At 55.7% G+C, this 13,725-nt stretch overlaps 2 protein-coding genes across 2 annotated transcripts; both read left to right on the top strand.

Moving 5' to 3' along the window:
- Window positions 1–2,346: 2,346 nt before the first annotated feature.
- NDUFA11 (NADH:ubiquinone oxidoreductase subunit A11) lies at window positions 2,347–3,475 on the top strand (the record flags this gene model as incomplete). Its single annotated transcript, XM_035894310.1, has 2 exons — window positions 2,347–2,608; window positions 3,267–3,475. Coding segments are annotated over 2 exons (375 nt in total), but the record flags the coding sequence as incomplete, so codon positions are not given.
- Window positions 3,476–7,459: 3,984 nt separating this feature from the next.
- KLHL33 (kelch like family member 33) lies at window positions 7,460–11,237 on the top strand. The gene is given in 5 exon segments (XM_009638881.2): window positions 7,460–8,168; window positions 8,171–8,341; window positions 8,579–9,512; window positions 9,923–10,093; window positions 10,661–11,237. Coding segments are annotated over 5 exon segments (2,112 nt in total). The 5' UTR covers window positions 7,460–7,909.
- The last annotated feature ends 2,488 nt before the right edge of the window (window positions 11,238–13,725 follow it).

Genomic DNA, 13,725 nt, shown 5'->3' with positions numbered 1-13,725 from the left:
CAGCCGCCCCCGCCGGCTTCCCCCTCCGCACCCCGAGGGCCCTTGCAAGGACGGAGGCCAAGAGCCAAAAAGCTGAATGGGAAGAAGCGCGGGGCTCGGCAGTTGGCATCTCCTTTTGCTGTGTTTCCTCCAACGCGCTCCTTATTTACATGTCAAATCGGAACAGAACAGAAGAGTTCCTCCCACGTGGATAATATTTTCTGCTGGATAATGTGGTACCGGTAATCATATGGGTGACAGCAAAAGAGACGCCTGGATTGATGGTCGAGACGACAAACAGCCATGTCACCCCAGGCTGAAGATGCGTCTGGGGCAGTCTCTGCCTCCCCTGTCCTTTATTTAAAGCCATGTTCTTTATTTAAAGTTTAGGTAAGGCATTTTTTTGCAACCTAGAGTAAAAGGTACGTATTTTCAGTGTTTGCAAAACGGCTCGTTTCTGGACAAAAGTATAGCAGAAGCAAACTTACCTTACTCATTTACTCCACATATTTAGGCATTGCGCTTAATAAATCACACTTGCTGAAGAGCAAACACTGTTCTTGATGGCAAAAAGAAAGTAAGTGTGGGTTTTTTCCCATTGTGCTGTGTAGCCAAGAAGAAACCACTTGGCTGTCTGGAATGGTCTACGTTTTGCAAGAGAAAGCAGTCACCGAAGAGATAAGCAGGGACCTAGGGGGCTGATGCAGGTACAGATCCACAGGGCTGAAGCTCCCCCAGCCCCTTGGCAAGGGCATGGTTTTCCTCTCACCAAACTCGTCTTGGCTTTCAGTCTAATCTAATGGCTCGTGTCACCGCTGTCCCTCCCCGTGCGCTAGTGCTCTCAGCTGGGAGCTGGTTCACAAGCAGTCCAGATCTGCATTTTTGAGTTGCTCAGCTCTAAAACAGGACCCAAAATCTCCTGTAATGAGTCATAAAAAGTCATTCTAATGGACCAGGTGATGTAACCAGTTAAGATTCCGATAAATCCCGTAATCCTAAACCAGAATATTGCATCCTCTCACCAGTTCTCACACCTGAGCAAGGGCTTATCCTGCCCACTGTTATGGGGCCAGAACTTGTGGCCTGGAGCTGTGTGTTTCACCTACGGAATCCTTGCTCCAAAGCGGAGAAGCTGAAATACAGTCCTTGGTCTGGGGGTTTTGTTTCTTCAGTGCTCTTTTTGGTTGATTTTAGGATCCACGTAATCGCATTTTCTGCTGAAAAACTGCAGAGGTTTGTAACGTGAGCTTGTGTTTACCACAGAGAGTGGAAATTTTTATCCTGGGCATTTTTGTTGTTCCCAAGAAAGATGAATGGAAATCTGCAGATGGTGCCTGGTAGCCAGTTCCACATTTCATGATCAAGAACCTGCATTACAAAGAAAAGCATTTTGTGTATTTGCTGACACAGCTATTTGCCATACTTTTTGTTTATTTAGATGTGGGGTCTGATGGGATGAGGTATGTAATTCACTGGGCAAGGCAGCATGGTTTTGCAGTTTCTTAATTCAATATGTGAAACTGATTTACAAAATCAGTTTACAAAAAGAATAATTTACAAAACTCCATGCATTTTTCTACTGTCCGAAAATCATGGCGAGCCCCGGGCAGGCAGAGGTGTGAAGTGCTGGGACAAACTGACCTTAAGGAGAGCGGAGCCGCCTGCGTTTCTCTGGCTGAATCCCTGTCGGGCTGGATTCACAGGGACTCGGGAGCTGAGTTTCAGTGCAAAGCCCAGCTCTGCTGTCTCTGTCTCTTACACCCTGGGGGAATGTGCTGCAGAGAAACCTGCTTCTCCCTTCTCTTACCCCCATCTGTTTGGGGGCTGCCCCCTTGCCTCAGCTGGAGGGGGTTTTCACAGAATCCCAGCCTGGCAGGGGCTGGCAGGGCCCTCCGGAGCTCACCCAGTGCCACCCCCCTGCCCAAGCAGGGTCACCCAGAGCAGGGGGCACAGGACAGCGTCTGTGCGGGGTCCAGCGGGGGTTGAAGATCTGGAGACTCCACAGCCCCCCTGGGCAGCCTGGGCCAGGGCTCGGGCACCCTCCAAGTCAAGAAGTTCTTCCTCCCGTTCAACTGGAACCTCTTCTGCTTCAGTTTGTGCCCGTGGCCCCTTGTCCTGGTGCTGGGCACCACTGGGAAGAGTCTGGCTTTTATTAAGTCCGAGGCAATAACCAAGCTGGATGTGGTGGCGTTTGTCCGTAGCCCTGTGTGCTGGCCCGCAGCAGCGTTCCTGGGCATCCAGCTCACGGCTGAGCTGACCTGCGCAGCACAGAGGTGGCTGCATGGCTGCGTGGGAGACACCAGAAGAACGGGGCTCCTGTAGTGCTGAGTCGCACCACCGTGGCTGGGATAGGTTGCCCCTGGGTAATGGAAAGCAGATCGTGCTTCGTTTCCCTCTTTTCTCCCAGAGGAACTGTTGTACAGCGCCGTGCGTCTCAGAACTGTGCTTTGTACGATTGTAATTCTCAGTTCCTTGAAGGGGGGGTTGGGTTTTTCTCTCGTTGCAGCTACACTAGGAGCTGTGTTTGGCCTAACTACCTGCCTCAGTGCCCAAATCCGAGAGAAACCAGAGGATCCCTTGAACTACTTCATAGGAGGCTGTGCAACAGGAGCTGTCCTGGGTGCAAGAGGTAAATGTGGTAACGCCTGTAACGAAATGAGCCTGCTCTGCTTTTAGAAACCTTTCTATTAGGGAGAAATGTAAAATAACTTGAAATTGCAAGGTATGAAAAACATAATTGTGGAAATCCATGTTTTCTTGGCAACAAATGTGATTGATTTTACATGGAAAATACAACATCTGCCTTTTGAATTCTTCATGCGCTCTGAGGGCTAAGCTGTATCTTGCCGCTGCCGCTCCTGCAGCGTCTTGTCAGGCGAGGTTGGCTCCTGCGGATGTTTACGCGGCTCTGTTTTCTCTGGGCGTTTTCAGGCTCAGTGTTACAGATGCAGGGGATTTATCTCAGTTGTAATCGTGCGAAATAGAATTTATCTTTACTTTTCCTAGTTGTTGAGGCGATGCGGGTTCGAAGCAGTGATTGTTAGGTTTGTCGGCGAAAAAAAGTCATTTAAGATTGCCTGAGTAAGGAGATGGGGTTATAGGAATTGGTAGGTATAGAAATTGCGAACTGCAAGCTGAAAGCGTGAGAAAACTTAATTTTAAAAAGATCACTTTTCTGATTCCTCTTGGCAAAAACATTACTGATGGTCAAGGGACCGTGAGTAGCTGGTGGAAGAATTGCAGAGTCTGTCGAGATCTACCGTAATGGTTTGGTTTGTTTTTTCCAGCTCACAGCTACATGACCGGTACCACTGCGTGTTTGGGGTTTGGAATTACTGCTGCTCTCATGAAGATCGGCAACAAGGAGGGCTGGAGGCTGACGGGACCTCCCAAGCTGTAACTGTAGCCTTTCCTCCCCGCGAGCTGTCTTTTGAATGCTGTATGTAAGAAGCCGTTGTGTAATAAAGATACTGTCGAGTCAGCAGTTGTCACAGAATTTGGACGCCGTCCAGCTGTTTACAGTGTTGGGGCTGAGTTGCAAGAAAAGTGGAGCTGTTGGGGAGGAAGCTTCAATCTGCTGCACCTGCTGAGATTTCCTTTCCATGCACGAGTCACTTTGCCTCCATGTCTCTGTATTGCGCACGCAAGCCTGAGGGGTACAGTTACCGTTTTCAGTCTGGTCTTTTAGGAGTTGTTCTTGTAGTTCCGAGTGGGTCCTGCAGGATTTTTTGGCAAGGATTGGAATTGCACCGCACAGTGACCGTCAGTAAGGGCTTGGAGTCAACGCTTCTGAAGAGGCACTTGGCTCTAGGTTGAGGATTAGGAATTTGGGGTGGGGGGAGGAGGTACAAGATTGCCCACAGGGTGTTTGTGAGCCTGGGGGCTTTTTCTGATAAGCATTCATACAAGTCTGGAGCACACAACTTCAGGGTTAGAATTGGGGAATAGCTGAGGTTGGAAGGGATCCCCAGAGATCTTCCTGCTCAGAGTTGGAGCAGGTTGCTCAGGGCGGTGTCCAGTTGAATTTTCTGTGTGCAAACTGAAGTGCGTCCAGCAAAGCTGGAAGGCTGCGCTGCCATTCAGTGGGACCTGGACAGGTTGGAGAGCTGGGAGGAGAGGAACCTGATGAAGTTCAACAAGGGCCAAGTGTTGGGTGCTGCCCCTAGGGAGGGAGGGTGGACCCCCAGGCACCAGTACAGGCTGGGGGCTAACCTGCTGGAAAGCAGCTCTGCCGAGAGGGACCTGGGAGTCCTGAGCCAGCAGGATGCCCTGGTTGCCAAGAAGGCCGATGGCATCCTGGGGTGCATGAAGAGGAGCGTGGCCAGCAGTGCGAGGGAGGTTCTCCTCCCCCTCTGCTCTGCCCTGCTGAGACCCTACCTGGAGCACTGGGTCCAGTTCTGGGCTCCCCAGTTCAAGAAGGGTGAGGAGCTACTGGAGAGAGTCCAGAGGAGGGCAAGAAAGATAAGGAGGGGACTGGAGCATCTCCCCTAGGAGGAAAGGCTGAGGGAGCTGGGCTTGTTCAGCCTGGAGAAGAGAAGGCTGAGAGGGGATCTCATCAACACCTACAAATATCTCAAGGGTGGGGGTCATGAGGATGGAGCCAGACTCTTCCCAGTGGTGCCCAGTGCCAGGACAAGGGGCCATGGGCACAAACTGAAGCAGAAGAGGTTCCAGTTGAATGGGAGGAAGAACTTGTTGACTGTGAGGGTGCCTGAGCCCTGGCCCAGGCTGCCCAGGGGGGCTGTGGAGTCTCCTTCTCTGGAGATCTTCAACCCCCGCCTGGACGCTGTCCTGTGCCCCCTGCTCTGGGTGAGCCTGCTTGAGCAGGGGGGTGGCACTGGGTGAGCTCCGGAGGGCCCTGCCAACCCCTGACAGTCTGGGATTCTGGGATTCTGTGAAAGCCACCAAGAAGGTGTAGAGGGTTAAGGCATGGGATGCACAAGGAGAGGTGAGGAGAACTGCCTCATTCAGCCTGGAGAAAAGAAGGTCATGCAATTACCATTTTTTCCACAGCTTAATGGTTACAGAAAAGGCAGGCTCAGGTGCTCGGTGAAGGATGAGAAATAACAAGCACAAGTTGCAGAAAGGGAAATTCTCACCATTGTAACTTGAAACTGGGCAGAGGTGTCAAAAATCACAAGAAAGGGTTCTTCAGGTATGTGAGCTACAAGCAGAAATAGAAGGAGAGGAGGCCCGCTGTTGAACAGAAGAGGTGAATCGGTCACCAACAGTGCTGAAAAGGCAGAGGTTCTCAACGCTTTCTTCACCTCTGTCTTATCAACACTGTCGGGTCCCAGGCTTTGGGAACAAAAATCCAACCATAGACCCCCCCTCAGTGAAGGAAGAGTTAATGTGTGAATTATTACAGGAGCTTGACCCCTACAAATCAATGGGCCCTGACGCCATTCACCCAAGGGTGTTGAGAGAGCTGGCTGATGCCATCGTGAGGCCGCTCTCCATAGTCGTTGAGAAGTTGTGGAGATTGAGAGATGTCCCAGAGGACTGGAGGAAGGTGAACATTACCCCTATCTACAAGAAGGGTTCAAGGGAAGATCCAGGAAATTACAGGCCCATCAGTCTTAATTCAGTCCCCAGAAAAGTTATGGAGCTGTACAAAAAAGCTGTGGGCAGGCTGGAGGGGTCCAGAGCTGGGCCACCAAGGGGATCCAAGGGCCGGGGAGTCTCTCTCAGCCAGATGGGGATGGGCTGAGAGCTGGGTTTGTTCAGCCTTGAGCAAAGGAGGCTCAGAGGGGATCTCATCACTGTTAATTAAAATTAATTAAAATTATCAGTGATGAGTAAAGTAAATAAAGTAAAATTAACTCTGTCCCAGCTGAAACCAGGACAGTACCAGTATTTAAAGGGTGGCTGCAAAGAGGATGGAGACTCCCTTTTCACAAGGAGTCCCATGGAAAAGACAGAGGGTAATGGGTACAAGGTGATCCTGAGAAGCTTCCGATCGGACATGAGAGGGAAATTTTTCCCCGTGAGAACAGTCGCCCATGGGAATGATCTCCCCAGGGGGAGGGGTTGACTCTGCCACATTGGGAACTTCCAAGCCTCAGCTGGACAGGGTGCTGGGCCATCTTGGCTAGGCTGGGCTCTTGCCCAGAAAGGTTGGGCCAGTTGATCCTGGAGGTCGCTACCAACCTGGGATTTTGTGATTCTATGATTCTGTGGTTTTAACTAGATAGAAGGAAAAAAAAAACCCTCACACTTGGGGTGGGTAAGTGCTGGAAAATGGACTTGGAAAGGCTGTGAAATCGTCATCTTTGTGGCACAGAATTCAACCAGGCACAGGAATATGAGGGTACAGGGACAGGACATTTGGGGACGGGGATATGAGTTAATAGAGGCAGGGAATATGGGCGCTAAGGGAAGCAGGGATGTGGGGTAGGGGCCACAGGGAGGTGGGAGGGGACAGGAGATTGGGGAACCCAGGACAGCAGAGGAGGGGGCAGAGCGGCACGGGGGGACACATGGTCACAGCCATGTGCTGCTCCCTGGTGTGTGCTCTCTGTGGGCAGGTGGGGATCCCGGGGGGTGCAGGATGGTCCTGGGGGTGCATGAGGCTGGGCCAAGGGGCCGGTGTCCCCGTGTGCTTCCTGGCACCGGGGCTGGGGGACCCCTGGCTCTTCGGTGGGGGCTCAGTGGGGCTGGGCTCCCGTTCAGGAGCACAACGGGTGGGGCTGGGAGAGCAGGGGGGTGTGTTCCTCTCCCACCCCAGGATTTTTGGGGGATCCCTGCTTCGCCCTGGACTCTGGAGGTGAGTGAGGTTTGGGGGGGTCGGATGGGCCAGAGACCCCCAACAAGCCCTGCCCAGGGTACCCCAGGGTTTACAGCCCTGCCTGCCCCTTCCCGCTGCCTGAGAGGGGAAAAAAATCCTGGCAGCTTCCGCCTGCCCCAGTGCCTGTCCTCAGGGAACCTGGGTGTCCCCACCGCCCTGTCCCAGGGCTCCGGGGCCTCGGACCTCCCTCCGCCTGGGCCTCTCCCAGCTCCTGGCCGCGGCCACGTGTCCCGTCTGGGCTATAATTACCCGGACACATTCCTGGGGGGTCACAGGAGCTTCCCGGAGCAGCAGCAGGCGGTAAGGGGGGACGGGTGCGTGGCACAGCGTGGCATGCCACGCCGCAACGCAGGACTGCAAAGCCGGGCTGCAAAGCGCGTGGCCCAAGCAAGGACACGCGACGCCACGCAAACACAGCGAATGACACGTGAGGTGCCACTTGTGACGGGGAGGGGGGGGCGGCAGCGTGCAGCGCACCATGGTGTGACGCGGCATGGCGCATGGGGATCGGCACACCCCGCCAGTAAGCAGTGCAAGAGGGCGCACGATGTACGGCCTCACACGCATCTCGCAGTGCAACGTGTCGCAACACACGACAGGCGTCGCAACACGCGACAGCACACAGCAGTCGCTGCCGTGCACCGAACGGGTGGGACAGGCGGCTTCCCGGGGAGCCGTTCCGGGGGCCGGCAGCTTTGCCGCTGTTGGAGCACCAGTAATTTCGACTATGGGGCAATGGGCAATGGTTGGGGAAGGGCTTGGTGGCTTCTGCTGTAGGGTGGAGGGTTTGATGGGGGACAGTGGACTGAGCTATGGGGCTGTGGCTTTCAGTTGGGGCAGCAGCGTTGGCTTCATCCTCAGGGTTCAGCAATGAGGCAGATGAGGGACGTCAGCCCGGGCGATACAGCCCGTTGGTCTCACCTACTGGGCTGCAGTTTTGCCAAGGGGAATTAAATTCAGCCATGGAGCAGTAGCAGTTCCTGGTGGCCTCAGCTGTGGGGTGGGAGGCTTTGGCAATGGATCCGGTGGCTTTCACTATGGGGCAGTGCCAGCAGCACTGGCAGGCCTCCTGCCACGGGCCGGAGGCTCTGGCTATGGAGATGGCACCCTGACATCCCCACTCCGTCTGTTCCCACAGGCAAGATGTGGGTTGCAGAGGAGCCGGCCCCAGCCCAGTGGAGCCTGCGGGACGGGGCCCATGCCGGCCACTTCCTGGCCAGGGCTGACCATCTCCGCACCACAGGACAGCTGGTGGATGTGGCTGTGGGCCCGGAGGGTGACGTGGCCCATGCCGTGGTCCTGGCCTCCATCAGCTCCTTCTTCCTCCGCTTCCTGGAGGGCAGGACCAGAGAGCTGCGCCAGGGCCCCCCACCCCGTGTCCCCCTTCCACCTGGGGCCACGCTATAGCCCCCCGGGTGGTGGCTGCCTGTGCCCCACGGCTGGAGAGCAACCCCCAGGACGGGGGTCCCAAGGCCCTGGAGGAGCAGTGGGAGACACTAAGAGCCATGGAGCAACTCCACGCCAGCGGCCTGGGCTGTGACCTCCAGCTCCGGGCAGGGGACGAGGTCATCCCAGGTGAGCCAGGGGTGGGGGTCCCCTGGGAGGGGTTGGGGAGGGGGCAGGGCACGCTGGGACAGCCAGGTCCCTGCCAGGGTTGCTGGGGGCTGAGGCTCCAGGCGGGGATGAGGAGGTCGAGGTGCCTGTGGGGCTGGTCCACTGGGAGAGCTGGGCCCAGGACACCTGGGTTCCCAGAGGGCTGCACGGTGCAGAAGGTCCCCCGCTGCCCCCACCGTTCTTCCTCCTTCCCCCCAGTTCAGCGCCTGGCCCTGAGCTGCTCCTGTGACTTCTTCCGCGCCCTCTTCACTTGCCCCATGCGGGAGGCCACCCACGACCCCGCCGCCCCACTGGCCACGGGGCTGTCCCCAGCCGAGCTGCGCCTCCTCCTCTCCTTCGCCTACACGGGGGCTGTGGCGGGGCCGTGGCCCATGGTCCTGGAGGCAGCCGAGACCTCCCTGCACTACCAGGCCTGGGGGCTCCTCACCCTCTGCCTGGATGTTTTCACCCATGGCCTGACCCCAGAAACTGCCCCGGACGTGCTGGCCTTTGCTGTGGCTTACGGGCTGGCCCAGGTGGGCTGTGTAGCAGAGGACTATATCTTGGCCACCTTCCCCAGCGTGGTGGCCACACCAGCCTTCCTGGATCTTCCTGCACACCTTCTCATCCGCCTCCTCCGCTCTGACAGTCTCAATGTCCTCCATGAACTGGAAGCTTTGGAAGCAGCATCCCGGTGGCTTACGGCCAATGGAGATGGCCAAGAGGATCTAGCCAAGGAAGTCCTGTCATCTGTTCGCTTTGCCCTCATGTCCGGCCGGGAGCTGAAGAAGGTCCCATCAGTGACTGCAGGGGTAGCTGACCCAAAGGTCCTCCACAAGCTTGTGGTAGCAAGTTTGGCCCCCATGGCCCAGCTTCCATGCCGGGTGCGCTCCTTGCAAGAGGTGCTGGTGGTTTGTGGTGGAGACAAACTGACGACCAACTTGGCTGCCCGGAAGCCCAGTGGACACCTCTGGTTTGCCCACTGCTACCTCAGTGCTGTGGGGCTGGTGAAGCAGGTGGAGTGGCGGGCACTGGGGCACTTTCCTGATGGCCCACGCTTCCGCCATGCTGTAGCTGTAGTGGGCAACATCCTCTATGTCCTGGGTGGAAAACGCTACTATGGGGTCCATGATACCCTGGCCAGTGTCTACAGGTGAGGGCTACAGAGGACCTAGAGGTGCCATGTGGCATCAGGACATTGTGGGATCAGAGGAGGTGTTGGTGGAGCTAGAGCTGCCCATGGACCCAAGGCATTTGGCATTGCGGTTCGTCAAGTGCCTCCAAGGCATTCTGGTATTGGCTGGGTGTAGGACTGGGAGGTGCCCTTCCGCTCTGGGATGTTACAGGGGTTTTGGGGAGTAGGGCAGAGAGAATCCTATCTGGAAATGCCTCAGGGAATTATGGGTTTGGTATTGGCCAGAAGGAGGAGATATTCCCATGCAAGGGGACCACATGGCCCAAAAGTGTTATGGGATTGGCAGGTTGTAGGTGGGTTGTTGTCCTCAACAGTGCCAACATGATAGGTAATAGGTGGTTCCTTGTCCCTTTACCTCTCAAACCCAGGTATCAGCCTATGGACGATTCCTGGGAGCGCCTGGCGAGCATGACCTGTGGGCGGAGCTACTTTGCCGCTGTGGCGCTTGGGGATTTCATCTATGCCCTGGGGGGCACCTCGGGGGAGCTCTACTGCACAGACACTGTGGAGTGCTATGACCTGGCCAATGACACCTGGAGGTGAGACCGCTCCACATGGAGACCTGCTTCCCTCTGCCCGAGCAGCCCCTGCGTTGGCCAGTGGTGCCCACTGCTCTTTGGGTCACTGAGCCTCTGACGGAGAATGGGCCTACAGTGGCCTTTGGGAGAGGTCTACTGGGTGTTGAGCAGCTGTGTCCCTTGGAGGTCACTGGGTGTTGGCCAGTGATACCTATTGGGTGGTGAATGAGTTTTTGGCCAATAGTATTCACTGAGGGCCTGTTGGCCATCTGCCAATGAGGTGAATAATTTAAACATCTTCCAGCTATGTTCATTGGGTGCTTTGTTGGGTATTGGCCAATATTGTCCATTAGGGAGTCTACTGTGGGTTGACCAATGGTGCCTTTTGGGATCTACAAAGCATTGAACAGTGGTGGGCAGCCATTATGTGTTGGCTGATGCTGCCCACTGGGGTTCATTGGGTGTTGGCCAACGTTGACTGCTGAGCAGCCAATGCAGCCATGGCCCACTGGGGAACTCCTGGGCAGGCAGTCACCACGGGGCAGCCATGCTTCCTGCCCTTCACCCCCTCCCTCTTTCCTTGCCCAGGAGCTGCCAGCCCCTGCCAATGGCTCTGTGCGGTCACGCGGCGTGTGCCCTGGATGGTGCCCTCTACGTGTCAGGGGGGTGTGATGAGGCATGCCAGTGCCAGGCGGCCATGCTGCGCTACATCCCGGGTGCGCCTGCCACAGTCCTGGCCCCCATGAACGGCCAGCGAGCTGGGCACATCATGGAGGAAGCGGGTGGGCAGCTCTACGTGGCTGGAGGGCTGTGCCAGCAGGAGGGGCAGACTGGCTACAGGGACCAGCTGGCCTTTGAGGTCTACAGCCCCAAGCTGGACATCTGGGTCCTCCTCAGCCCCCTGCCCCATGCCCATGTTGTTGGGGGTGCAGCTGTGCTGGGGGGGGAGCTGCTCGTACTGGGAGGGTACAGTCATGAAACCTACCGGGACACCCACTTGATCCATGCCTACCAGCCAGGCACCCGGCGCTGGATCACCCGGGGCACCTTACCCCATGCCTATACTGACCTCCAGGCTTGTGTCCTCACCGTACCCCCTGCCTTGCGTGGGCCCAAGTGCCTTGAGGACAACTCGAGCTCATCTGACACCCCCAATAATACTTAGGGGGTGCTTAAAAGCTCTGCACCCCTTACTGGGATCCCCAAGTAGCATCCATGGGCACCTCTATGGCACAAAAATCACTCCTAGATCCCTTCACCACAATGGGTTCCCCCTGTGGTTTCCAGCAACCCCCTCACCCCCAGGGTACGTGCCCTAGACTGTGAGGACCCCGTGGGACACAAAGACTCCCCACAGTGTAACCCTGTGCCTCCAGAAATACTCCCCTGCCCTGACCCCCTCACTGGGAGCTGGGAATCCCCCAATTTCCCCCCACACTTGGGTTGAATAAAAGTAGCTCCTGAACTGCCCACCTGGGTCTTGTGGTTTCTGCTGGGAAGCCCAGACATCCAGGTGCTTCTCGCAAGGAACGGGAGCAGAAGACCAATGGTCTGAGTGTCCTGGATGGGTGGTGTGGGGGACCAGGATTGCCTGGATTCCTGGGTCCCCTGGGAAGCAGTGGAGGGCACCGGGATTGAGGGCATTAGGGCTCTGGGTGCCTGCGTTCATTGGGCATGGGGGAGGGTGTGCGTGTGTTTCAGGATTGAGAGGCATCTTGGGGTGCGTGGGGGATCCTGAGGGAATAGGAGGGTCCTGGGGGTACCAGGGTTTTGGAGTAGATGGGGGGCACTGTGGGGTCCTGGGGGCTTTGTGGTTCCTGGGTGGTTCTGGGAGGTCTTGGCTTCCTGGAGTGACCTGGAGTGCTTGTGTGGAGAGGTGGGAGAATCCTAGGGAGGACTTGCAAAGAGATGTGGAGGCAATGGGGATTCTGGGAGATACTGGGGTACCAGTGGTACCTTTAGGGAGGGAATTGAGGGTCCTAGGATGTGTAAGGGAGGGTGCAGGTTCTCATGGCTCCCCAAACCAGTATTTTAGATGTGGTTTAATGAGCGCTGAGCAGAGGGGAATAATCACTTCCCTCGGTCTACTGGCCATGCTCTTGTTAACCCAGCCCAGGCTTCTGTTGCTCTGTCTTTGCTGCCAGGATGCGTGTCTGGATCTTGTTCACCTTTCTGTCGATGAAGACACACAGGTCCTTTTCCATAGCTCTGCTCCCCAGCCAGTCGGTCCCCCACCAGCACTGCTGTGGTCTTTCTTCCAAGGCACAGGACTTTGCATTTGTCCTTGTTGACTTTCATCAGGTTTCTGTCAACCCAATTTCTCCAGGGCAAACGGTGCTCCCTGAAGGGTGGTCCTGTTGGAAGCGTACGAACTGATCCCTCCCAACCTGGTGGCATCTACCAACGTGATAAAAGCACACTCGGTCACATCCTCCATGGCATTCATAAAGACGTTAAATAAAAGTTTCCGGCACAGCCCCATGGGGTACTCCACACGTTACCAGCATCCAGGTGGAGCATGCTCCCTTAACCCCTGGTCCTGACCTTCACGCGTCTTTTTACCTGTCCAATTCTCCAGTCATTCGGAGCTTGATAGCCTAACTTGGATGCCATGACATTGTGGGAGAAGCATCAAAAGGAAGTCAAAGCTCCTGGAGAGGTGAGAGCTGATGCATGCTGGCCCACCACAGAGCCCAAGCACAAGAATGTGAGAAACAGCACCGTTACAAAGTAAGAAAAGGTCTCCTTAACCACCAACATTGCTATGTAAGAGCAGAGGGGGTGAAAAATGTCCCAGGATGTAGTAAAAGTATGTGATAAAGGAAATAAAAAGGGCTCTCTGGGTCTTCCCAAGGCCACCCATGTGTCCTTTGGATGCTCTGAGGGTCTCTTGGGCTGTTGCAGTCACCTCTAGAGCTGTTCAGAAGGATTCTGGGTCAAATTTGGGGTCTCTGGGGCTGTTCCTGTTGTCCCAGGAAAGAGGGAGAGAGTATGGTGGGGTCAGAGGACAGCACCAACTCACGGATGAATGCTTGCTTACAAACACAGAGCTTGCATGGCCACAGACGCGCTAGCACACGGGAGCTGGACTGGCAGCCCCAGCTGGCCGAGCACAGGCACATGTACCCTTCTGTGGACCAATTAATTAATCCAGCAGAAGGCCTGCTGACCCATGGTAGCTGGGCAATACATTTGGGACAGAACAGGAGCAACATTTGAGACTGCAAGGGCGATTCAGATGTTCACTGCATTTGTGCACTGCTGCTGGGGCTTGCTTTTCCCCCCCTGCCGATGACAACGTCTGTCTCCTTCTCACACCTCCCAAAATCTTTTGGTGACTTCTGCAAAGGTGGTCACAAAGTTTGGCCAACCCCTGGCTATTTTGTCCTAGTGTCATCCCTTACAAGTCACTTCCATTGCCCTCTGAAGCCTTCTGCCCTCCTCCCCCCATTTCCAGCCATCCCATGATGGATCATGGAGATGCATCGACACCGTTTCCCGAACTTATTACATGGCAGTGGGCGATGCCTTGGGATACTCTTCCCATGTGATTCAAGCTCACAGTGAAGGATCATCACAGTGAAGTGCCCAGGTGGCCAAAAAGGCCAAGGGCATCCTGGCTTGTATCAGGAGTGGTGTGGCCAGCAGGAGCA

This window comes from Egretta garzetta, unplaced genomic scaffold (genome assembly GCF_000687185.1).
Source record: "Egretta garzetta isolate BGI_Z169 unplaced genomic scaffold, ASM68718v1 scaffold345, whole genome shotgun sequence".
Taxonomy (NCBI): Eukaryota; Metazoa; Chordata; class Aves; order Pelecaniformes; family Ardeidae; genus Egretta; species Egretta garzetta.
The sequence above is the reverse complement of the archived record's forward strand: the minus strand, read 5'-3'. Positions and strand labels throughout refer to the sequence as shown.